Below are 27,383 nucleotides of genomic sequence, written 5' to 3' on the forward strand. Positions count from 1 at the left end.
TACTAATAAGAATCCAAACACACACTTGCATACACACACCACACACATACACAATGCCAGCTGGATCAAGTGGCTTGGGAAGGGGAAGGCAAAAAAAAAAAAAGGAAAGAAAGATGATGTCTTTCAGGACTTTAACACTAAAGTGCAAGACCAGTTCTGTAGCCCACGCTACGTTAAATGGTTCCATTCGAAAGATTGGATGCTCCCTGTGTTTTGTCTCAGTTTTCTTCATTAGTCGGAAGTGCGAGGAGACAGTTTATCTACACAAATAACAGAGTCTGTTTCATGGATCAAATAAAAGTCTAATTTATAAACACTATTTTTAACAACAGTTGCTATTTTTGAATACTTATAATCCTGACTAGAAATTAAAAAAAGAGCCACGGAGGTCGGTCACATTCTGAACTCTGAACGGCATTTAAATGAAAGGAGTTGAACTTCCCTGTTTTATTGAGGATTTATAAATATCAACCGTCGACATTAAAATCCCTGCTAAAGTTCAGACAAATATTTTGAAATTGTGTTTTTCCGTTCAGTTAAAAATCTGTGAATGCAGCCCAAGTTTCAACACTGAACCATTAAAACAAAATTCAGTTCAGTGAGTTTATAATCTAACATTCTTATTTCCTCATATATTTCACAAATATCAAACTTCAGGATGGATATTAAGATGATGTCCACTGTTTACACATAAAGCTTTCCATGACCTAAGTAGTAAAACTGTAGTCTGATCTGACCACAGTACTGTTTTTGCCATGTTTGCCAGATGCCCTACACCCACTAGGTGACTTCTGAAAACAATTTGTTGTGGTGGATTTTATTTAAAGGTGTCATATTGGGTTGCATACAAATGCACAACACATTAGTCACATTAAATTCCAGTAAAATACACTGGAGTGAGTAGATTTAATGACAATCAAAATGCGTAAAAGTTAAAGGGAATTCATATTTTTCCAAGCCACTCTTGGTATCTACGGCACTGGAACCGGTTTGGTCGCCAAAAATAAACATCGCTAAAATGTTGTCAATTTTTTTTTTCATAATTATTCATATTTCATCCTCTAAGAGTACACAAGTGGGTTTTTCTTAGAAGCTCATCGTTATATCTATGTTTGGGTTTGCCCTTCAAAATTAATGTGTGTGTGTGTGTGTGTGTGTGTGTGTGTGTGTGTGTGTGTGTGTGTGGTGTGGATGAGTTACTCACAAGGTTTGAGGTTCTTCTCCTGCACCAACGACAGCCACTTAGCCCCAGTGCCAAAGATGGTGATGCTAGAAATGAGAAAAGTGGACACAGATATGAATTTTTGGGAACAAAAGGAAGAAAAATGAACAATTCCTCAGTAGGTCATTCTAAGGACAGAATGGTAGTTTTCTGGGAAAAGAATAGATTTGCATCAGAGGTTCCAAGAATCTCAGTCACAATTTATAGCCTCCGACATACATGTATTGTACTCTAAATTATGAAGCACATATTGCTGGATAAATGAAGAACATTCCAGATGTTTTCCTGGAACTTTCTGCGAGAAAAAAAAGTGCACACTCTCCTGTTATGGACCATGCAATAACATGTCCAAAAAATTTAAAACTCTTATCTATTAACACCATTAAAGACTTAAAAAAAAAAAAAAAACATGAGTAAAAGAAATGTAATCTATTTAAGAATTTGCACAAATTTTGGTTAAGAATTACTTAATGGTAAAGAAATTGATAAATGAACCATTTTTAAAATAAAAGGAGGCGATGCCAGACCGCTGGAGTGACTGTGACATTGCTGCTTAGCCAGAACCGTGGTATTGCTCCATTTATTGCTTCAGTGAATCTGAGCTGAATGTAAATAAAAGCCTAAAAGGGGCACAAGTTACTGAGCAGCCTTTGCCCTTAATCCCATCTGCTCCAATGGAGCTGCTCAGTTGCCTGTTGTACTTGGAAGCTCCCAGTGGAGAAGAATGAGTCACTGTGTAAATGTAAAGCAAGGTGATGCAGAAACACAGCCCGTGTGCTCAGTTAAGCCTCGATAAAAAATGAGGAGAAGGGTGACTGGGAATTGACTTTCACCTGAACAAACACAAAAAGACTTGCAGAGTATTGGCCAGACAAGGAGGACAAAATGTCTCAATTTTAGATGCTCCGCTAGGAAAAGTATCGACAAAATGTTTGCACTTAACAATGGTGAAATTGAATGATTTGAGAAGTTTCCTTCGTGGTGAGTGGAAGTCACCCTGGCAGCTGACAACAGTTGCACAACATGTGTGGAAGGCATGAAGGGGCGAAACGTCACTTTTCATTGCAGGCGGTTTTAATTTTGGAACCAAACAAAAGGGCCTTTTAATGTCTCTGTGAATGGGAATATCTGCATTCTCGTCCTTTCAAGTTATTTTTGTTGACGTCTTAATCAATCAACTTGCCTCTTATCATTGTAATAGACAATTCTTCCACTGAAAAACAAACCTAAAATCTATCTGTATGTGGAAGACACAATCCTTTGGTGCTTTATTGATCAAATGGCCAAGAATCAGTTTGTGATGAAAGCTGCTATTTGTTCCATTTGTGGTTAAAAGATGTGGCTGATGGGGTGAATGACCGGGGCGGGGGTGAGATGGGGTGAAGTGGTAAAGGTCCCAAGAAGAATTGGGTGGTACTGGGTGGAATGAAGCCACGTGTCTGATGCATTTACTCCTTGGTCATGTTGATTCTGATGAGTTTCTCTATTGACTACAGCCACAGGATGGCATTTTAAGCAATAAGGCAGAAAATCTACAGTAAGGTTCTCAAAAGCTGAGAATTTGGAGACATTTTGCCAATTTTCTAAAACACTGTATACATGAAAGTTGGTAAATTTGCATAGTATTTATTAACCCTTTTTATTTTTTTTATTTTTCTTTCAAGAGAACAGTAAGTTGCATGGTTAGGTTTCTGTATGCTGTAAGCGGTTATCTGAATTAATTCCACTTCATTACAGTTTTAAGACATCCGAGTTCAATAAAGCATAATGTGCTTTCCGGTCAGAAGTTGTACACATTCAAAAGGACAAAGGCCAACAATTACCAGCTTTCACTGATGCATTTGACCAGTTTTGGGGTGGAGAGATTTTAAAACCTATTGAGAATCTATGTTGTATAAATAAGAACTGGGTGAACAAACTTCAGTTTACTGAGTATTAATTATACATCCTGGTCAAAATTTAACCATACACCCCAAATATACACATACTGGTACATATTTTCGGATTAAACTTTATAAAATGAACCCAATTAATAATGCATGATCCCTTTAGAACAGTTAATACCTGATCTCCACATTTGGTTGCAGCCATCTGACTCCACAGATGACACTCCTCCCCCAAATCTGTTTGTCATCTGCACACAAAGTCCCTCTCTCTTTTATCCATCATCCCTGACCCCCTATCTGCATCTGGATTTGTTCGTTGCTTGCTGCCATGGAAACAGCCCTGCCGCTCTGATTGGAGGCAGGTGGCCAGGTGCGGCTGCTAATTGGGTGTTTAAGATGGAGGGAGGAGGAGAAGCTGTGAGTCTTTACCTCTGAGGGTTGTGTGGCAGCATGACCCGACGTGTGCGTTTCAAGGGGGACGTGTAACTGGAAGCTGCTAAATCAATAAGAGATGCTCAAAAGCAATCAGACACAAAAACACCTCAGAGCAATTATTGCATTATGCGTCCCCGCTCCACGTCGTGATGCAGCAGCTGAAGCTCCACTTTTCATTGCGTCTATTCTAGACTACCTTTCCATTTGTTCTCTGGCAAGTAAGTCACTGGGGTGTAAATAAGAGCCTTTGCTCTCTTCACAGGTGTCCCGGACAAAAAGAAACCACGCAAAACTGCTGCTTGAAGGAATACAGTTTAAAGATTAGCAAATATTCAAGCATTTCTGAAAGCCAGGAAAAGTGGATCTTTTTGTAATTTTAACACAAACTAATACTAATTTTGTGGCAAATAGGCCAATTATAGCAATTACAGTGTCCTATTTTTGTTTTAAGAAATTAAACATTTCATTTAGATATTGCATACATTTTTGTTTTCATTTTTCTTTCCAGTGTGGGTATGACACAATAACTTAAACTTTATTCTTTGTCCTAAAAGAAGAACAATTGACATTTTACACGGTCAATAACTGAACAATGAATAAACTGTCGTTTCAGGCTTGTTAAAAATAATCTGCCGCCACATCAGGATTTGACACAAATGGACAAGAGATTGAAGAGACAAGAAGATCCTCTGAGAACACAGGAGCTTCAGGAGTCACACTCACACACGGAGCCTGTCAGAAATTAAATGCTGTAACCTTTTCTTTGCTACACGCAGGAATACATTCAATTCTGTTTCCACTTTGGTCCGGCGGGATAGTTTCACTAAAATCTTTCCTATGTACACCTTGCTCATGGGAAGTTGTCAGTGCATTCAGATGTTCTGTGCTTCACACTGTATCGAGAGATTGCAGTCTCTGTCAGAGCATGGAGTGCCCTTCAAAATTACTGGCATCCCAGGAAGAGGTGTGTAAAACACCCTTAAAAATACTTTTTCATTGTAGTATTCCTAAAAATGTGAAAGACAGAAAACATGCCATTCAAGTAATGTTTTTTTTTTTTTTTTTTTATCTTCTGGATGACAAGGAAATCTCCAAAGCTCACCGTTAGAAAAATGCAGCACAACGTGGTACTGAGGTCTAGTGGACTTTTCTGTCCTACTAGCACAAATGGAAACATGTAAATATGCTAATTATTTACAGTTGGTGAGACTGAAGTTGTAACAGATACTCAATAACAAATTATTAAATGTTTAAGGTGGCTTACGGTTGTTTTATAATGTCTCCTGGGATTTTAACTGAATGAAACTAAGAGCTTTTTTCCGACAAGTACTCCAGGTGGGTTGAAGAGACATGATGCCGTGAGCCTGCATGACATTATAACCACTTTCAAATGTCTCAAACATTCAAAATAAAAACATGATCAAATCTTCTTGTAAAGAAATTATGGATTGTCACTGAGTCTTTCAGCAGGATAATAATCAACACAGAAATCACCGTTAAAATCTTTTATGGCTGCAAATAACTGTGGATGTTATTTTGTAGTTTTGGCAGGTGGAAAAAATAATAACTTAATTTGGTTTCTCAATGTAAAAAGTAAAATTACTTCAACCAGATGTTTGTAAAAAAAATAATAATAAATGTATAAGAAAAAAACTGGAGATTATCAGGAATTTATTTGTAGATGACAGAACTTGATTAACCTGAACTTTGTGGCGTTCCTTGGTTAGCCTCTTTAGAGCTTCATTTCATGCAGTGATCAAAAATATCAGCCTTTCACTATGACTATTTTTTTAACATTCTGACACAATACTGCATGAATCATTATCAGGTTTTACTTCCAAAAAATATTTTAAAAGGTCAATAGCTCAAAAAACTGAGGCACGGGAGCAATTAAATTATTAGCATCGCACAAATGACTAACAAAATTCAAGGTGAGAGGCAAAACCTAACAGTAGGTTTTACATTTTCCAGATCTCTGACAGTTTCAGCTCCAATTAAAAAGTCCAACGTCAGTTCAGAAAGAAAAACTGTAAAAATTTATGGCAGTCTTCCCAGAGGGTTTTATTTTCCCCCCACTGCCTTCAGGTTCTAAAGAATATGTCTAAGGTAGCAATATCAGCACCTAATTGGTTCAGGTTTCTCACAATTTAAGGTATTATCCATCTTTCTGTCATACGAGTTGTTTTTTATTAAGCACTTCTGTATGGGCACTTTTGCTTAGTATATCCCAATCCTGTTCATTCAAGTTTCCCCATAAAAAAAATGTTTGAATGACATCATATGATAAATGCTCAACTCAATAGTAACATTTAAACAGACATCAGTAACTTTGGAATCTACTAATAGTTCCTGTCAAAGATTTTTGCAGGAGGAGCGGTTCTTTGCAGTTTTGAAACTTCCAGGGTGTCAAAATGTCCTTTCTATTATTCCCCTCCTTGCTGAAGGCAATGTGTCATCTGTAAAGATGTTTCACACAGGTATCACTGCGTTTAAGTCTCACTTTTGCTGACCGTGGTACTTTTTTGTAACGTCTGCCTGGCAGAGTGTGGACAGTAATGCACAGTCACAGTCATGGACTAAAATGACAAAATTCTGAACTGATATATTTGCTGAAGGACAAACCAAGTGCAGAAAGGAGTTAAGGTCCTTGTGGACTTAATAATATAGATTTTTTTTTTCAATTATTACTATCTCTAAACAACTTTGTTCTTAAGTATTGAATCTTTGGTTTTTCATTAGTCGAAGGAGCTGTTTTTTTTTTTATTATTGTAGAATAAATGGAAAACTTCATCAACAATTAGGCTATTTTATTGGTTTTTAAATTGCACCAAAAAAAAATCAATTCGTCACATTCCAACCAAATGTCATTGTATGTTATCGAGATTTTAAATGATAGACACACATAAAGTGGTGCACAATTGTAAAGTGGAAGGGAAAAAATAAAACCCCTTCTTTAATGCCCCAAAACCCGTAAACTGAACACCTTCAGCTGTAACTAAATTACTAAAGTGAGTCCACCTGTACGTGATTCAGTCTTAGAATAAATACAGCTCGTCCATTATGGCCTGCTACTTGTTAGAAAATACGAGTGAATGGTATATTAACCCTCACATTATCTTTAACGAATCATTCTCATAGTTAAACATGGTGATGGGTGGGATTGGAGTATCTAAGTTTGCTTTTGCTGAAAATTGCAATGTTGATACCAATTATGATTTTCTGATTATTTTTCTTTCTTATTATTATCACAATTTTCCACTTCACTCTCTGATATTTGGCATCTCAGCCACTCAAAAGCAACATCAGCTGTCGGCATAAAGAGCATCCGGAATCCGTCAAACAGGCCAAATTTATTACCAAAATGCACCACAGCTGAAATATATGACCTACCAAATATTGAATCCAAGCTTTCATTTGCAACTGGAACATTGCACACACAACCAAAACATACCACCAGAGCAAAACAGAAGGACTTAACCAAAAGCATCTTCATGTTATGGAATGACCCAGTCAAAGTCCAGACCTAAATTAAAATGAGAATCTGCAAGAAGAAAACGATGTTTATGAATGTTACCAGTCCAATCTGAATAAGCTTGAGACAAGAAGAAAACACGAATTGTCATGTTACTTTGTAATTACGTACTGATTTGTGTTGGAGTTCGACATAAAACTGTAATAAAATACATTGAAGTTTACGGTAGTAATGTGATAAAATGAGAAAAAGTTATAGCGGTTTGAACAATTCTGCGAGGCGGTATATGTAGGCAGTTAGATAACCGTGTCCCTAAGCAGCTTGAAGGAACAGGATACAACATAATCAGGCTGACAATTTCACTAAATAAAAAAAAAAACAAGAAGTTATCTTAAAAACTGCTCAGGGGCTTCATTTCACAAAGACAATTAAGAACGCGACTGCTAAAAGTACTGGCACATTGTAGTTTGGCAGCAATCATCCAGCTCCTTTACGACATACATAAACCTTTCTAAAGTTTTAATTGGAAATGCTTAGAATTTACTCTGACAAAGCACAAAATCTTAAAAACCCATAGTGAAGGAAAAAATATGTTCATATTATTTGTTTTATAGAAATTAAACCCATCACAGCTCATTTCATCCAGCTCACACATCTACACACTTTAATACTTTTGCCCTTACAGATTGATCAATAGGGTTTATAAAGTAGTGTTTATGGTATTGAAAGTGGGAACGGGAACCGCAAAAGGACATTTAGCCAAGACAAGATCTGTTGTAAATATTGTGTGTGTTTTACTAAGGAAGGTGGTGTGTGAGAATATTTCTTTAGGGATGGAAAGAAAGAGGGGTTGTAAAGAAACTGCAGTTATTACAAATGTTTTTTTTACTGATCAGCAGAAGCTTTGGCAACCAAACTTACAGCCACATCTATTTTAAAAGTGGATCAAATCCATAATACATAAAGCTGAGCTCACTTAGCTGAAGCATAGACATGACTTGATTATTATGGTGTAGCCTGGGTGTTTTAAACTGCTAAAGCTGTTCCAGCAGCTTTAGGACTCTTTAATGACAGAGTAGGAAGAGCGCAGATGACTGGGGTTATCTGCAGCTGTAGCTCCGCTCTCCCACACCTGTTGCTGTGCTGTGATGCTCAGCTGTCTGAATAAAGATCTTTTAACAAGACACCAATTTGACTATTTTTCAGTTGTGAAGAGCATGAACAGTCGCGGTGTGAAAGCAGAGTGAGCAGAGCATTTTTTCAACTCAACTTTTTTAAAGTAGAGTTGAAAACTGTGATTTGCCTCTCTGTTAAGCAACAGACTGCAGGTTAGCTTTCTGAGAAGATTTACTAACTAAAAGGCTAATATGTGCTTGTTATTGTATCACTCTTTAAGACTAGAGTAGCAAAAGAGGAAAAGATTCTGCACTAGAGATGTCCCGATCAGATTTTTTTTCCTGCCGATTCCGATTCCGATCACGGCCGATCACCGATATCGATCACATAATTATTATTTTTTTAATCATAAACACTACCGGTTACATTATGTGGAAAAAGGAACCATGAATTCACCTTAATTTAGACAAAAACTTGTTTTTAATAACTTTTTCCAAGAAAAAAACAAAACGGGCATTGTGCAAATTGTACTGGTACATTAACTGTGTTGAATTTTCTGTTAAATGACAGTAAAATTTTAATTTTGAATCTGTTTGAAGACTCCCAAGACTCTAACTGAAAAATAAAATCTAGCTTAAATGAACAATAACAGATTGTTGTAGGACTATTTGATCAACTTAAGAAAATAGATAATTTTTTTAATTATATAGAGCTGAAATTTAGTTATTAAGGAGTTTATTTGTCTCAGCGCTTCAACACACATCTGTCTTTTTTTAATGCCACGGTCTCCTCTCTTTCCCATTTTGAAGAGTGGCTAATGGAGAGAAATGGATCTGTGTGTGTTGAAATAAGTATATCACAAGGAAACAGGAAGCACGGGATATAAGATGTATTGACACTCCAGCTTTAAAATATAAAGAATAACTTAAATTTTAAACTTTTTCATTTTTATAGGAAGGTCAATTTCAATATACTGATCATTTTGGCACAGTGGAGTTTATTCCCGCCCTCTGAAATAATGCACATATATTAGAGGTTGTATTTTTTTTTATTCATTCAACTATTTATATTTGTAAGAATCCACGGTGACATTATTTTAAACCTGTTCATGTGTCTTTACCAGGGACGGTAATAACTGTCATTCCTGTTCTGTAGCAGGAATGAAAAATAACTTTTGTTTCCCTCATTTGAAATCCATTTGCTTAATATTTTCACCAATAACATTCCCAAACCTTGTAGGGCACTGAAAACATTCAAATTACAATTTCAAAAGGAAACTTTATTTCTTTTCAATGTCAAACTCCTCTGTATCCCTAAATGAAAAGGCAGCCCATTTGGAGAAAATCTGTAATTTAAAAAAATAAACTCTGATTAGTCCTAGGATGATTTCCTTCCCAGAAACAACACAACATTCCTGTCACCTTGTTTTTCCTGCAATCACTCTTTCCAGTTTGTATGTTTTTGTGCATGTGTGCGTTGGTAACTCACCCCAGCTTGTCCGTCAGGTCCCACAGCACATTGGCTGTTGGCATTAGCGGTGAACCATCGTATAAAACCACCGAGGCCCCCACTGCCAGAGCAGACACAAGCCAGTTCCACATCATCCAGCCAGTCTAAGAAAACACACATAGACACAGATCCATCCACGCTGATGAGTTATCTGAAATAAACACTCCTTTTGTCATCAACATGGATAAATGGACGACTCCCGCAGACAGCGATTCGCATGATTGCGTTTCTCATTTGGCAGCGTGCTGCGGTGCAGCTTTGGCGGCGCTCTCCGTTGGTACTAATAATGCGAATATTGATTCCACTTTGTGGAAAAAGCATCTGCAGGGCTAAAACAGCGGCTTTAACAATACCAAGTAGTGGCGACACTTTTGGTCAGACAGTTGATCTCTCTGTTGAAAGTAGACTAATCGTCAACCTCAAGCAGAAATCAAAGTTTTGCGGTGATTTGGGACTAGTAGACAAAATGAATTCTTCACAGCCAACGTATGGAGACTCAATAATAGTTAATTGCTTCTAAAACTCAATAAAACAGAAGCTTATCATGTTTTTAAAGTTTCCATAGTTTAAACTTGTACATTTTATGGGCTGTGGGCCACAGATTGAGATGAGAAACCAAACAATTCTCCACAAAAATCCAAATATTATGCTTTTAATTTGAAGAAAACTTTTTCATTTTCTTGATCCAGGCTACAGAGTTTTAACAAGACATGGACTGATGCATTTCCATACAGCACATAAAGTTCAGTTTGTGGGAAACATAGGCCCCTTTGCTCTCAGGAATTACAACTTGAATTTAACTGACCCAAATAAAACATAACAATCATAAAATCTAAAGTTTGACATTTTTTCATCAACGTGCTTCCATCAGTGGTGTCCAGGTTTGTTTATTTGGCCAGTAATCTCAAGTCCAAATGCCACATACAACAAATATACAAAAGAGTTTTAACAGTTTCAGAGGAACTTGTGAAATGTGACTGCTGTATTATTACTTTCTGTATTTTTTTTTTATTTTTTTTTGCGGTTCCACATCTGCCGCCTTCTCCTCTTCTTCATCTGCTTCTTTTCAGAGTCCCACTCTAATATTGGAAGCAAAAGCCTCCACTTACATCCCATGCATTGTTGGACAGATTTGTCAGACTTCTCTGGCATGATTCTGCTGCAGAAATAAATCATATTTTATGATTCTATCAAGATATAAAATCTTGATAGAATCAAGATTTTGATAGAATCAAGATTTTATATCAAGACTGCTCAGGATGATTTTTAATCACAAAGTGTGTGCCAGGCCTAAAGTCTAGCTCGATTTCTTTATTTTTATTTTATTTTTTTAAAGAGTTTAATGATTTCCTGAAGATGTATTCTCAGTTCTCCTGTCTGCTGAACACTACAGGGAAGTTCCTTCTGTTCAAAAGGAGGAAGAGACGACTGGCTACACATTTACTTTCTCAACAGCGCGCCATCGCTGACGGCACACATCAGGACTCAAAGGGGTGTAGAACATGAAAACAAGTTCATAAACCACAACAAATTACTTTCAGTAATTATCCAGTTATTCATACTCATACCCGCTTGTGTGGGTCCTGTTTTCATTCTGGGTTCGTTCACATTGTCTGTGTGATGATTACTTTAGATGATGGAATTTAAAGCCGAGCCATTGATGCAATGGTGCTTATGAACAGATTATTAAGGTGATAAAGTTATGGTGTTTTGTTTTTTTTACATAGTGGCTGTGATTTAAACGTTCATATTGGAGGAAATTAAAATATAGTCTTAGCACTCGATTAGGCTTAGATATCAATTTATTTTTCTAGACACAGCTGGACATTATTGGTCAAAATAAGCAATAAGTTCTTCAGGTGGGCGGTTGGTGGTTCTCTAAGCAATTTGTAATAACTCGGTTTGTTGTATCTGAAGTATAAAGACAGGAAAAGAAATGTGCGACACCACAAGATCAATACATGAGGCTTTGCTCAACAACTAAATTTGATCAAAACAAGACAACGAGGCTCCAATTAGCAACAATCCCGAGAAAGGAGATTCTAGCTGTTGCTAGGCTTCATGTGCACATCAGTTCTGAATAAGAAAAGTGCGGAAATGATTGTCTGGGCTGGCAGCATGAACCCTCCTCACAGACCTGCTGCAGTGAAACGGGAGTGAAGTGTGTCAAGATGTTATCATAAGATGTCACAAACGTTTGAAGCCTTCAGAAACAAAAACAGTTTTATAGAGCAGAAAATCTTCAAGTTGGCTTTAAAACGTTGGACGATTTTAAGTGTAGTAATTTCGATACAACTTACAGTAGTGTAGTAGATGATGACGTCACTGGAGGTCAGGTTGCCATGAAGAATGTGTTCTTTCAAGTGCTGGATGAGAGTGCCCTGAGGAGACGAGGAAAACGAGTTGGTTTGCTGAAGAACATTGTGTTTTCTTTGATCATGAGTTACCATTACCGACTTATCTATAAGACGCTTTTTAAAACAAAAGGTTAGCTTTACTGTAGGGAAAGAGAAAAAGATGCAGAGACGAAGATCAGAAATTTTATGGCTTTACAAACAGAACAGAAGATTAAAACAAAAGAACAAATAAAGTTGGATCAAATAACAGAGCTCCGTCTTTAATCTACATACTGAATATACAGAGCCCAATAATATTATCAGGACTCCCTGCAAAGATGTGTACAGCTTTAGTACAAAAATGAGATTTTAAAGGTTTTTAACCTCCTTTAACCATCATTCTGCAAAGTGGTGGCAAAAAACAAAAAAACAAACAAAAAAACAAGTTGGTGTTGGGGCTGCAAGGCAGCGCAGTTGGTAGCACTGTAGCCTTGCAGCCGAAGCTCCCAGGTTTGAATCCTGGCTGGGGTCTTTCTGAACGGAGTTTCCATATTCTCCCTATGCATGCTTGGGTTCTCTCTGGGTACTCTGGCTTCTCCCCATAGTCCATCCCCATAGCTTGACTGTTAAGAACATTTTTCTCTCTAATTTGTGTGCTGGTATAATTAATGGATTTTAGGCTTTTCACACATCTTTACCAGGCGTGTCAGTACTTATTATGGGTGCTGCTTTATTTTAAAACATAAAGATTTTCCAGTAAAATGTGTAAATAAAATTTTCCCTGTGTATGCTGTTTGTCCAAATAGCACAAACCACAAAGTCAGTGCTTGTAGCCTCAGCCTACAGTCTGTCTATGCTTTGTTTAACAAACCAAACTATTTGCGGAAAGGTTCGGGTCTCCGACTCTTCACAGCTGGTTAGGTCATTATTGCTGGAGGAGAGTGTAAACTGTTGTGAGCAATTGTGCATTTTGGGTCTACGGTTCACCCTTTTTTTTAACAGGTGCTTCACCTACACGTATGTGAGTGTGTGTGCGACTTTGCACAGAAACTTTGGCGAGGCTCAGTTGCCATCCCCGCCGTTTGGTCTGTGCCATTTTGCCACTGACAGGATGTTAACAGAGCCGTAACAAAGCAGAAAGCAGAACAGTACCACGGCTAATTGGCTGAGGCAGTGAGGACTGCTACTGTCACAATACGACACGTTTCCGGCAGCGCATTACGGTCCAATTATCGTCCGGATGCAAAGAGGGAGGAAGCACAAAAGAAAGAGATGGGAGATGGGGACAAAGGGAGGAAAAAAATGCTAGGGGAGAGAGAAGGGAAAATGTGTGGATAGGGAGGGAGAAAAATATCTAAAAAGTGAAGAGGTTTAGATAAAAAAAACAAAAAACAAAACAAGAAACAATGCCAAAGTTGGAAAGACTGAAACAAGAAAGATTATTTTTTTTAATGCCTGAGCAGGAGTACTTTAATTAAATATGAACAGTGTTATTTTTATGTAATACTGTCATTTTAAAATCTCATTTATCTGCCTCTTAAAGGGAAAATTGTCATCCAACCATTCAAAGCTTGCGGAACAAAGAACAATTGCTGCGCTAATGGAGCTCTGCTGCCATCTTGTGGCGATAGAAAGTATGATAGAAAATTGTTTCGTTTTAATCACAGTTGTTCTGTGGATACAAAGTGTTATCAGTCAGCAAATCACACAAATTTGGACAGCTTAACTTCCATCAGTTGCTTAGAAAAAACTGTGTAGATAGAAGCAGAAACCCCCTGAAGTAAACACTAATTAAATAAAATATTCTTTAGCATCCAAAAACACAACCCTAATGTGTCAACTGTGTGTTGTGTGAAGTCGGTGTAGATACATCGACTTTAAAAAGACTGAATGAAAGTAAAAATTTGCAGTGCTGTGAGCAAATATGTGCCCACTTTTGGATTTCTTACACTTTGTGTACAACATGTTTCACCCATCTATCCACCCATGTTGGAGATTGGCAGCAGAGATTGCTGCCAATCTCCAGCAATCACTGGACAAGAGGCAGGTACACCATTGACAGGTCTGCAGTCCATCACAAGACAGAGATGTTTCACTTAAAATTAACTATTAAATCAGACAAAAGAAAAAAAAATTGTCACAACGCTGATGCACTGTACACTAAGAGTCAGAGCAGACTCCAGGGGTCTTTTGGAGTGCAGAGGGCACTACCAAAGACCATTTTTTGACTCTGGAGGCATCGGCAGTCTTCTACAGTGTAGTCTGTGAGGACAGTAGCTTATCTACAGCTGAGAGGATTAGATAAGCTCATCAGGAAGGCCAGCTTTGTGCTAGGATGCCTCCTGGATCCTGCACCAGTGGAGGGAGTCAGAGCAACTGAAATAACATCAGTGTAGGACAAAGTCTCACTGCTATGGATGAAGCTGTTGCTGAACTGCAGACCTCCTTCAGTAACAGACTGCTGCCTCCCAGCAGCTGGAAGACTTGTCAACCATCACTGCTCCCAAGAAACTCAAACTCACTACATGTTTACATTCCTGCTGTTATTTGCATAGTACTCGTTTAAAATGTCTTAATTGTCTGTTGCTGCTTCCTATACTTTTTAAAGAACTCTACATAGTTGCACATTTCATTGGATTTGAACATGCTATTTTTAATACCGGGCCAGTATAATTTCTCCAGTATTGTAAACTTTCATTTTCTCTGCAGTTTCTTATTCTTGTTTTTCACTTTGCTGCTTATCCACATAAATTTCCCCATCGTGGTAAAATAAAGAATATTTCTATTTTACAATTTTCTATCTAGGCTGCGTCATAATTTTCAGAAGAAAAAAAAACTATTTGCAAAGAGTCTTTTATATTATCATGAAGCAACTTTCATCCACTCTTTTGCTCATGCTTTTCTGAAGAGTTTTAATTAATAAAGGCATGAATTGTGTGTTTAATGTCTTACCAAGGCATCTCTATCAAATTTCCATACAGACTTTTCAAAGAGTTAAGATTTGTACATCTTTAAGAGTGACAGATGTCAAAAATGTTTTTTTTTTTCTCATCTGTTCTTGAATTTCTTTAGACTGGGGAATGATGTTTGATGACCTAAATCATTTAAATTTTACGGAAAAAACAAAAGAAGAAAAAGTAAGCAAGCGGGAAAAAGCTCTAAAGTAAAAACATCACATTCAAAACTTTTTTAAGAACATCTCTGAAAACAAGTGTCTTGTTTTGCCATTAAGAGCCTCACTGGACTCAGGAGAAACACAAAATGAGGCACCATGCACGTCTTTTTGCTAATTTACCATTTCCACAGGAGGGTACTTGTCTTCTGCATTACTACTGGCACAGGCAGAGATTTTTTTTTTCCATCTTTCAATGCTGGTTTGTTTTACAAGATTAACTCTGACATTTGAAAAACCACAACAATTACATGTGGTAGTGGGTTAAGCGCTGCACCGCCATGACAATAGTTAGTTGTTCCCAGTCAGCGGTCGGCCATAGTTAGTCAAATTAAGGTTAGCAGGCGACGGGTTAATTCTAAAAAAGGATTTCAGACCCACAGAATAAAGGGCTGCTGACATTGTTTATCGAAACAAACAGGTAGAGAAGAACGTGCTGGTTATGAAATCAGCAAAAGGAGACGGAAATCCATAACAAAGGTCTTTCCAAGAGTCTAATTCAACCAACACATCAAACAAAAAAAGAAAAGCTATTTTGTGAACATATAAAAAAACATTACAGAAGCATTGTGGTTAAAAGTTGGATCTTATTTTCAGGAATAGAAAAAAAAATTCCAACAGCTGAGACCATAATAAATGAACAAATACAAAAAAATCATTAGTATTTTAAACCAAAATTCAGACATTGCAGGTTCCCAGGAGAGACTCAACAGTATTTCAGCAAGCAAGACAAATAAAAACAGCCTGAGACATTGACCAGTCAACTGATGCGTGATGAATAGTTTTTTTTTGTTACATTCAGAGATGATTGATTCTTACCCCAGCTGAGTGGACCATACATTTAGGAGCTCCTGTAGTTCCAGAAGAGTACATGATAAACAGAGGATGGTTAAAAGGAAGCTGCTCAAACTCCAGCTGGGGGAACTGGTCGCTGTCGCCACAACAAGATGCCAAGAAGTCATCCAGGAATTCACTGTACAAATAAGAAAACAAAAAACGAAATGAGAATTACCACCTTGGGAAGGATGCTTGGAAAAATATTCCAAGTATCCTTTTTCTAAAAGACAAAAACACACACCTGTTGGGAATTTTGGAAAGGTCAGTCTCTTCCTTGGACAAAACGTAGGGAATTACAACCACTTTATTCAGGTCAGGTAAACCTGAGATGGCAAGAAAGAGGAACAGATATTGGTGCTTTTGTGTTCTCCACATATACAAATATGTGTCTAAAAAGCAGAAAAGATAATGGATTTCCAAGATGGAAGCATTTATTGTTCTCATAAGATCTTCAATGGATGGAAAATAATTGCTTAAAAATTAGCAATATTAAATTCTGACCATTAATAAGCCTTAGTTGAAGACATGATTCTAAGTTTCTTTTACCCCCCCACCCCCAAAAAAAGCAAAAACGCTGGATTACATGAAAAGATACCTTTCACAACGTTTCTCAGCTTTTCCATGTGGTCGTGTGTTTTTCCATTGTACACCACAGCAGCAACTGAGAAGATCAATTTGGGCTGAATTTGAGAAAATCTGTCAAGGACACCCTGGAAGGGAAAAAAAGTAAAGAATTAAAACCAGTGAGTAAGGACAAATATTGGACTAAAATAACTTTTGATTCTACAGAAATATTTATGAAGGAAAAAAAAATGTGTGTTATCAGTTTAATGCAAATAAATCCATCCAATCCTCACATTAACTCCAAAATCGACTGACGTGGAGCTCCAGATGGCGCCGATGCTGGCTGCTGCTAGCATGGCTTCCACTGCATGGATGCCGTTGGGCAGGTAACCTAATGAAAGACAAGATGGAGGGGAGAAAGGAGAACAAATTAAGAAAAGTAGAACAATCACAGGAGCACTCCTTGCATTTGACATATTTTTGCAGTCAAAAACACTCAACCAATGGATAAATTCACTTTCTGAAAACTAATGGGTGTGTTTTGAACCAAAAGATAATCACAGACAACTGAGTTTTAATGTACACTTATCTCACTTACCTTCCACCTTACTGTGGAATTGATAAGATAAGCCTATACCACAGGAGGCAGTATATGCCACTGCACACTAGATTTATTTATTTCAGAAATGATAGAAGTACAAAATCACACACGTGAAAAAGGAATGCAAAAGACGGCATGCTCAAAAAGGAGTAGGAAGAGGTAAGAAACTTATGAACTCCTACCCCATAAAGATTATTAGAAAAAGTCAAGATTATAGGACATAAGAGAAAAATGAAGACAAGAAGATGATAATATGTGACACTTGAGGGACGACTAAGAAAGTATGAGAGGTAAAATTCTTTATTGTTTTGATGATGAAGTCAGTATCATGACTTCTTAATTAGTGCTTAAAGAGTTTTAGTTAGTCTTAGTTTAGTGTGTTTTAAGCATAAACGGAAAATAAAACAAAATGTTAAAAATAATCCTAACCAGGGGCAATATTTCTATTTTTTTTTCCTCCATTAGGACAAACAATAAGACATCAGCTGTCTAGTGGAAAAACAAAGAGCAGTAATGAAAAATGCTTGTCGTGAACAACGTTTATTTTCCATCTCAGCACAGCTCCATCATGACTCTGCAAGATTCTCAATCACATTATATAAGTAACAACTGAAGCATCTGTTGCACACAGATTTGATCTGAAGTTTTATTTCACCGGAAGAGAGTCTAAACTTTATTATGTCATAAAATAAATGAGACCACCCATGCTCAACATGGAAGCTCCTGAGCCACCTTTAAACAGAGGGCTGTCTCACTGATAACGTATATCTAATCTGACTGACTAAACCTATAACAAAGCCAGTAGTTCCAGTCTGAATGGTCAAAGGCAAACAGAAACTGCACCGTGACGTCTGATGAATCATGACTTATCAGCCACGTCTGCTCGCTGCGCCGACTCCCGCTGTAAGCAGGAAGCTCATCGAGGCAGGATGACACGTTCGGCTGACGGATCACCGCCCTGCTCCACTGGCTCCGATGGCTCATCTCATAAATTACCCTCTTACTGTTGAGCAGGAAAAATTGCATCATGAATCCTGATCTCACTACGACAACATGCCTGTGTGGCTATTGTGACGAATCACAGTCTTGCTGTGCTGTAACCACAATGTTGATACGTTGATGGGAAACCCTGGGTTAATTATTCACACATGCATAGTTTTCTAAACTCTAAGAATTTTTAACAACTGGTGTTATAGTAATGCTTGTATTAATAGATGTAAATATTTTTTTTGTAACAAAACTATGAAAAATATTATAATTTAGGGATACATTCAGATCCCAACAGCACAGAAAAACTTTAGCAGTATTTGACTTTACCTTTTACACACTGACTCCATGGACATGTTTCCTATTAGCAAGTCTTTGTTTTAATTTTGACAATAAAAAAACAAAATAAAATTAGATACTTTTTAGCCCTTACAATCTGTTTAGATCTAACCTAAACAAAGACAATATAAGTCAGACTTCAGCCTCTTATCTGTCATTCTTTTACTCTGTGATCTACAAGTTACTTATGTCTCACAATCAACTGAAAAGTCCCAAACAGCACGGGGTTGAAATTGAACCACCAGTTCAAAGCCCCTGGTTCATCTCAAGAGATTGTCACAAATTAGTAAGCACTTTGAATTGTAACAGCCCTGTCACACTATTATGTAACAGTCTTTTGTTTGAATGGCATTTGAAGACAACATATCTTTCCTGTATCGCGTCTTACGCATTTAACGCTGTGGCTACACAATTTTATCACCAGTCATACCAGCATGACACAGACTTTTAGAAATGTTGAAAATGTCCATACAACTTGTATAGTTTGTTGTTCAAGTCATAGGATTTTAATGAAGTTGACACAAGCTCATCGCTTTAGAAAACACCATTTTACATAATAAGTCTGCTAATGTTGCTTGATTTGACATTTTTTCCACATTTTCATTGATAGAAAAACGCTGAGGTTTTATAGTGTTTCAATAACACAACCTAAAAGGATTTGTACTATAAATTGCAGAGAAAAATAAGTGGTTGCGTGTCGAAATAGGTTTTTAAACACTGTGCAGAGTTATATTAGGCATGAGAATGGTAAGGAGAAGATCAATATACTTAAACGCTGCATGAATGAAAAATGTCTATGAGTGTGTGCGTGCGTTTGGCCAGCTTCTGTTATAAAGCAAAGCTGATTTCATCAGCTAAGTGCCTATATATCTTCGAGACTGCAGACATTGACGACATCGAAGATGCAATCTGGGGACAAGGACATCTCTGTGTCCAACACACATGCACCACAGTGAGGGAAATTATGGAGATGGAGGAAAAAGAAAGTGTAACCAGAACGTACAGAAGGTAATCAGAAGGTATTTTAAAATATTTAGTTCAAATCTATCTGTAGTATAACCAACCAACCAGAGGTTCAAGGGTGGTTGGTTTGGACCAATTGGTCAACAGTTGTTGACCAAGATTTTTGGGCAACAATTCTGTAAAAATAAAAAAATTGTACCGTTTCGTATTAAAGCCTGCAAAGCTGTTTTCTGGAGTCTGTTCATTGTTTTGTTGACAAAATTAATCTGGCTTTTACTAAGAAAATTATTTTCACACTTCGCAAATATATTTACAAGGAAAGAGAGTCTGTTTTGGCTGCAGTTTCCTGTCTGCCTGTGTGATGTCACTTCCACTGCACAATGTGCCCTAACAACTGTCCCTAGTGGTAGATGACTCAGCGGAGAGCAGCTGAAACACTTTGGCACACTTTAGTATATAAGTCATACATTTTCACTCAGCTATGCAAAGCACTACATTTATGAAGCACAATAACTTTTAATCTACACTTTGTCCACACGATTAACTGCAGCCACTTTGAAATATATTACAACCAAGTTATCAACGAGTCTCACCAAAATGAAAAGTAAAAATTCTAGTGTTAGCTTTGCACTTAATACCAACTGCTTTGCATAAAAATATTGTCAGGAAAAACAGGATAGGAGTTTATTTTTAGGCCGCAGCTGTATTTATCAAGTTATACCTTCAGAAAGAAAAGAGTCCTGCTGAAACAAAATATCTATTTCTGTCAAAACAAAAAGGATGCTGCAGTGTTCAGAAGGAGTTAAATGGGATGTGATAACAACATTAATGTGCACTGAATATTGCCGGTGAAATTTCTGCTAATTCTACTTTAATCCTAAAGTAAAATTATGCGCTTTAAAACATACCATTTAGCAACAAAAACCTATTGCGCATTATTCAGACTGGTAAGAGAGACTAAAAATCCCAAATGGGTTTTTCTTGATTGCTGGAAAGTCATTACATCACTTAGAACTTGACTCCTTTACACGTCTAAGAAGTTAAGATTTGAGAAAAATAATTTACCTGAAATCTTTCTTTATGGCACAACTTAAACAGAACAATATACATTCCGCCAATGCCGACATATGAAAGATATCAGTTGATGTTTGTTGTATGACACGTCTACTGTTGGTGCAGATTAGTTAAAAGTTCAATTCTTTCTCAAGTTAAAATTGAACTGAACTCATTTTAAATCTATTAACAACTTTTTATTAAAAAAAAGGAGAAAAAAAAAAAAAAAAAAACTGTCAGTTGGCTAAAGAACCACATGTGAGTAATCAAGCTGAAAGTTAAGCCGAACATTTAAATCAGGGGTCCCCAAACTTTTTCCTGCGAGGGCCACATGACTGTTCCTTTTTCTGGTCGGGGGCCGGTCTTAGTTTTTCGAGAAAGAAACCTTAGAAAAGTTTTGTTGATGGGGGTGGGAGTGGGGGGTGGAGGGAGAGTGAACGCCGACGACATATTCGCGTTTGTAGATAGATTTTTACCCAGAATGCAAATGGAAAAAATCTGTGAGCGAAACGGTGACTGGTACTGACTAGTATATATTCCATTGAGGGAAACTAAGTTCCATATCTGCTCAAGAGCCCCCCTGGTGGTTGAAGAAAAATCCACATATATATGAAAAAAAACACTGAATGCTCTCTGGTATTGTTCAGGGGGCCGGACCAAATGAGGAGGCGGGCCGGATCCGGCCTGCGGGCCGTAGTTTGGGGACCCCCGATTTAAATTATACCACACTAGGGAAGGAAGACACAGATAATATGGACTAAAACATAGTGGGTGGTTTGTGTTGTTTTGCAAGCCACTATCTCCAAGGCATGATTAAACTTTATGGCATCCTAAATTTTGATTTCTTCATAATTTCATCATTGCACCTCACTAAACTTGACTGGAAATTCCTTCCCAACCAAATAAAATCTACAGCCACAGAGTTGATATTCCATGTGTAAAATATATATGAGACACAATAAGTCCCCAAAGCTGTGTCCATTAGTACTGATAAGTCCTAAAATGCAGAAATGGGTCTCTGTCCCAACATTCTGCAAATTAAAATAATGATTTCCATTTCAATACTGGAGCATATTGAAGTGTTGGGTTTCTTGTCATAAATGTGTGCTTCTGTATGAATGTACTTTAACAGCATGTGCTGAAGTAAAAATATGCAGCCTTAGCCATCCCTCCTTGCACACATATGAACTTTGAATGAATAAATAGTGACATTCAAAGAGAGCTGCAACCAGTGCCAAAAAAACACCCACCCTCATTACAGGAAGTACACCAACACATATTGAACATTTCAGAAAAAAATACCCAACTCTTTCTGCAATGTGCAACAAAGGAATAAGAAGAGAATGTCAGCAGAGGTAAAAAATTATATGACCCAAAAAGTGCAAGTCACTTACAATCCCCAGCAATCCATATCACGTGAACTACAAAGTTCAATAAGTACGATTGTGATTTTATATGATGACTCAACCTGTGTAATGGTGGCAAATGGCAAAATGTAATGTTTCAATTGTTGATTTTTGTGATTTTATGAAGTAAAGCACTTTGAACGGCCTTGTTGCTGAAATGTCCTATACAAATAAACTTGATTGGTTAGGCTTGATAAAGTACAGCATAAGTGCAGGAAGTAAAATTATTAATGCTTTCAAATTTAATTAGAAAAATAAAAAATGTCAATATGCATGTGTATGTAACCCTTTCACAGTAAATACTTTCTATAAACACCTTTCGCTGCAAGTCTTTGCACATCTGGGCACTGAAAATTTGCTGAATGTTTTTTTTTTTTTTTACAAAATAGCTCCATCACATTGGATGTTGAAGATCTGTGAACATCAGTTTGATTATGTGTTTTTTGGTTGATGTGTAAAGTTGTTGTATTTTCTGACACAAATAGCATTCTGTGCACAAACCAGAAGTTCAGCCTCAACTGATGAGCATTAATGCACTTGTTTGCTATGTTGCCTTTTTGGCTTTGGGAAAACTTCAAACATGACATTTTTAAGGCTTTCCTACAGTACTAACTTTTTCTCCAACCTGAGCTGTAACTCCTCCAAAGCCTCTTGGTAAACAGTAAATCAAAATATTTGTTTACTAATCTTCTATAACAAACCTCAAAGGCTGTCTCAGATATGCTCTTCACTAATTAAGAGAATTAAGTGAAGGTCTATCTGAAGCCGACTGGTTGAACTGGAATTTATTTATGCTTATATTCTCTATAAGCATCAGAATATAAAGGGGGTGAATATAAATTACACACCATATCTTTGAGATTCACATTTCCAAACTAAAAAATATAAAAACTATATACCACTTCCTTTTGCTTCAAAACTGTTCACTGCTGTGAGTTGATAAAAAAAAAAAATAATCTCAGAATAAAACATTGAAGTGGTTAGAAAGCGATAAAAAAAACTTCACAGTTATGAACACAAAGGACTGTAACAAACCAATCCGAGAAGTTTTTGTTTTCTTTCCAGCTAAAAGACAGATGGTTTCACTGAGACTCACCTACAACCCTGTCTCCAGTCTGAATGCCCATCTTCCTCATGGCTGCAGCAAACACTGCCACATCACGCCTCAGCTCCCCAAATGTGACCTTTACGATCTCCTCCTTCCCTTCCCCTGTTACACAGACACAGAAACAGAATTAATACATGAACCAAGAGACAGAAGAGTGCATACATTACAAATACCTTCAGTACAAATGACCAATCTGATTGGATTTATTTAGGTTTTAAAAGTCGTTGTGAATAAGGGATTGCTAAATATTGTTACCCACCAGAAAGACATCTAAATGTCAAGACAGACACGACAGATAACACCAACACAAGAAAATATCACAGGAAATAAAAGTGCAGGTGAGTGATTATCTGGTAAGAACATCACAGCAGACAAGAAAACAGACCCCATCTCTCTATGCCATATCTTACTGACATTTACAGAGGCTCCACAGCATCCTGACCAATGGGTATTTCTACAATTACATTACAGCTCCTCAGGAAGGCTGGGCATGTACAAAACACTCTCCAGAGAACACACACACACAAATAAAGAGAGACCTATCCATTAGTAAGTGACATTGAGAAGCAGGGAAAGGAGCAGCAGTTAATCTAATAACGAAATGACGCCACCACACCGACTCAAGTGTTCCAGAGCACCCTCGACTCACTTCTCTCAAATCCAACCTTCTTTCTTTCTCCTGTAACATGATGCAGTGTTATTCAGCTCTGCTTTATACGTCTACCTACTTGCAGCATAGAGAGCCACTTTGTCCTGGTTGGCATGCTTAAGCAGGTTCTCTGCGAAGTTGAGTCGGGCTCCTTTAAACCACTCTGGAACGTCTGAGATCCGCTTGGATACGTCCACCACCTGGTGCGACCGGCCCCAAAAACACAGGGGAAGGAAGAGTCAAAAACCGAATCATTTCAGTCTGTTCTGTCAAGTTTCTCTGACTCAGTAAACTCCCATGTCAATATTCCAATTTTGCTTATTTAATACTTTTCCAAAAAAAGGAAGCTAATTAAATGTAAATGTCCAAACAAGCTGCCAGTGAGGGAACAGCCCGACCCACAGCGCATCACTGCTCCAAAATGACTCATTTACTGTCGTACAGTCCAGTCTGCCAGGATGAATATCAGAAGGACTACATCGGGTAGAAAATGTGGTCATTTAGTGCAGGGTGATGTAAAATCCATGTGTACAAAACAGGTGTGTCAATCCTGCGTTAGTTTATTGCCTTAAAGTCGTGTCAGCATCCTGAAACTACAGATTATCAAGATGACTAACAGCAATAGAGGGTAATAGTGGGCATGACTACTCTCACAATTAAGATCTGCATCAGAGACGTATGATGACTTCATTTTAATGTAGTTTAATGTCTTATTATATGAAATAAGAGGAAAGTATGCAAAATGAAAACTGATTGCAGCTGGAATTTTCAAGAACCAAGCAGAATCTGAAATAATTTGACTTTTGCTTTATATTCGACTACTTTTCGGTTGTGCTTACCTCTTCATAAGGTTTGGAGCTGACAACTCCACAGAAGCGCCACACCTCTGCCCAGAACTCTGGATACGAGTCCACAGACCACTGGTAGAGATCATTGTAGTTTGCTAGAAGACACAACATTTGAACTTATGATTCTTCTTGGAAACATACCACCCATCTGAACACAGTCACACATCAAGTACCATTTCCTGAAACAGTCCTCAATGAAGTCGATGCCTGCAGCAGAACCTACAGGTCATGGGAGGAGTACGACAAAAATGGGTGGCAAAATTTTAAGAAAATATTTACACTACAGACGAAACTATAACGAAGAAGCTGACCGACTCTCCTTTTAGTGACACTTTTCCACTACACAATGTCCCCATCCCTCTTTTCATGAACCTTAGCATTTCAGCTGCAAACAGTAAGGAAATGGATAATATATTAAGCAACATTTTTCTACCCGTCGTTACGGCTTAAATTTTTCATGAAAAAAAGGTTTCTCACAAAAACAAACAGGACTAGTGCAAGCCACAGTACTGACTAGAAAACAATGGAGCACACAAAAGACAGGAATCACCATGGAGAACCAGCATGTACTACAAAAATGTTGCTTAATATATTATCCATTTCCTTCAAATTAAGAGTCTTGCTCTTTTGTAGTGTAGATTAGATTAAAAGAAGGTTTCAATTTGCTAATTGCCTTTAACCAGTCAAAAAACTGGATTTATATATGGTTTCTAAATAAAGCTAACATATGTGCTCTTGAAAATAATAGAGTTCAAGTTCTATTACCTGAAAGAGGTTTCAAATACGTATATATACATATTTAATACATATATATTGGATTAGGATTTGCGCAAATTTCAAATTTCTAATTGGCTTACACCAACAATTCACAGGGTTGGTAATTTTGACTTTCAAAGTAAGAGTTTATAGATACAGTTGAAAATTAAAGCCTCACTCTTTCATTGGGGTAGATTAATGTAAAAAATAAAAAAATTAAAAAAGTCCAGCAACTCATTGAAACAGTTAGTGGTTGTGGTCTGCCTTTAGTACAACTCTGAGTCTAAAAGAAATACAGATTTTTGTGACAACCATTAGTACAAACAAATTAACTGTCACTTAGAGCTTATATGCACCAACAGCGAGAAAATGAATTATTCAAGACAAGTACATCAATATTTACTTGAAACAAACACCTCAGAGGGAAGTATTGCGGAAAAACCTTAGAACTCCCTCTACAAACTGAAGCGGATGAACAAGAACAGGAACAAGTGCCTGCTTAGGTTGTGTTCCCTTTATCTCTGAAGCAGGAACTTTGATCTGGGTATGATATCAGATCCAATGTAGACATGTTCCACTTCCAAGTTTGAAAACAGTGAGAGAGGGATTGGATCATTTATGTCCTCAGTGACCAGGCTAACTAGGGTCAAGATTTTCCTCTGCATTTTGTCCTTTCAAAGACTGTAGTAACATGTTAACTAAAACAAATTGTGTTTGTTCAAGACTTGAGATGTAAATTCGAAGCATGGTAGTGGTTTTCAACTGAAGCTAGCTGCACACTGGTTGAGTTGTTAGCACTGTGCTTTTCATCAAGGAAGTTCAAAGTCAGGCCTGGGGTCTTTCTGCTTGGAGTTTACATTTTCTACATGAGAATGCATGGGTACTCTGGCTGCCTCACTTCGTCAAAAATATGACTTTTAGGTGGAGCTGGAAATTTGAAGAAATGATGCAGCACCAATTTAGATTACTTTGGTTTGGTTTGGTTTGGTAACCAATTGTGTAGAGACATGCAATGCAACCAGTCCGCTTTGTACAAAACAAAGCTTCATGTTATGAAAAGTTTGCAAACATCACATTGATTTTATAAATTACAAATTGTTTAATAGCTTCTTCTTGTTTAATGTTTATCATTTTCACCAACATTTATGCCATAGATAAGTATTAAGACCTCTTTCAGCATCTCTCCTCGATAATGGCTTTCCATTCACTGTCTTCATCGGGTTGTTCTGCATTCCACAGAGCAGTGTCAGTTTTCACATTTGAAGCAGGCCACTGTGTTTCCTCGCCCGGCTTCTTCAGCCTTGACAATCAGGCCAAGCTACTGTTACAATCTGCTAATTACAACTAAAAAGGGGCGCGGCGAAGAGATTGGAAGCCCTGCTTAGCAACAGACCTCTGATGCTGATTCTTCCACAAGTCGTCTAGATTTGGCAACGTTGCACAGTCACGTAGGTGTAGATGTTGCATGAAACAATGCTAACAAGTAGACAGCGCCTCTAACTATTTCTATTTTCTGCAGCTCAGTCTGCAGCTTCGTAGGCTCAATGAAATCCGACTTAGACGGTCTCTGACACACCTACAAGGAGCCTGGACCATTCGTCTCCCTCCCTCCTCCCCACTCACCCAGATTAAGTCCGTAGTCCGAGTTGACCTGTATCCTAAACTTGTCCATCTGTGTGTTCCTCTTGGAGTCCGGGTACCAGAGCACCTTGCTCTCCGTATCCATGATTGTCTCGTCCTTCCCTTCCATGTCTTTGGACATCCTTGTTGCGTCCCTCTTCACAGGAGTCAAAACACCACGTAGTCCCGAGCTCCTCACAAACAACTGACAGTTCCAGGAAGTGCGGTGAGGTATTTAATGGGCTCACCAGCTAGCTGCTTCGTTTGAATGGCTCCAGACTGCGGGACTCGGCTAGATAACGTACAGTCAAAGGCAAAGCGTGAGGGGATGTCAATGTAGCTTCGAGACCACGCCCCCATCGTCATGACGTAGCCTGGCGTGCTGGGTGTTCAAGATCGAAAGTGTTTGAAACTGTTGCGTGTGATTTAGGAAGGCTCTTCAGAAATCCTTAAAGCGACTATTTTACATAGTCAGAAAAGGTGAAAGATGAACTATAACAGTTG

General features: G+C 37.7%; 1 protein-coding gene across 1 annotated transcript; it reads right to left on the minus strand.

Annotated features, from left to right (window-relative positions):
- Window positions 1-1,169: 1,169 nt before the first annotated feature.
- On the minus strand, window positions 1,170-27,224 carry aacs (acetoacetyl-CoA synthetase). Its single transcript, XM_015048658.1, has 11 exons — window positions 26,883-27,224; window positions 24,495-24,598; window positions 23,735-23,855; window positions 22,995-23,108; window positions 16,843-16,940; window positions 16,581-16,695; window positions 16,227-16,308; window positions 15,968-16,121; window positions 11,941-12,021; window positions 9,620-9,744; window positions 1,170-1,269 (listed from the first exon to the last, which is right to left on the minus strand). The coding sequence occupies exons 1-11, from the start codon at window positions 27,019-27,021 to the stop codon at window positions 1,197-1,199; spliced, it is 1,206 nt and encodes a 401-aa protein (XP_014904144.1). The 5' UTR covers window positions 27,022-27,224; the 3' UTR covers window positions 1,170-1,196.
- Between the last annotated feature and the right edge of the window lie 159 nt (window positions 27,225-27,383).

This window comes from Poecilia latipinna, unplaced genomic scaffold (genome assembly GCF_001443285.1).
Source record: "Poecilia latipinna isolate Pla-1442-1.1 unplaced genomic scaffold, P_latipinna-1.0 Scaffold896, whole genome shotgun sequence".
Classification (NCBI taxonomy): Eukaryota; Metazoa; Chordata; class Actinopteri; order Cyprinodontiformes; family Poeciliidae; genus Poecilia; species Poecilia latipinna.

What these genes read in the sequence shown, in the direction of transcription:
- aacs (XM_015048658.1), bottom strand. Translation starts at nt 27,021, where the DNA reads ATGTCCAAAGACATGGAAGGGAAGGACGAGACAATCATGGATACGGAG. An exon ending in GGACTACGGACTTAATCTGG is followed by an intron (nt 24,599 to 26,882) that starts GTGAGTGGGGAG and finishes TGTGTCTTCTAG; the next exon opens with CAAACTACAATGATCTCTAC. An exon ending in GACCTGACGGACAAGCTGGG is followed by an intron (nt 1,270 to 9,619) that starts GTGAGTTACCAA and finishes TCTCATTTCTAG; the next exon opens with CATCACCATCTTTGGCACTG.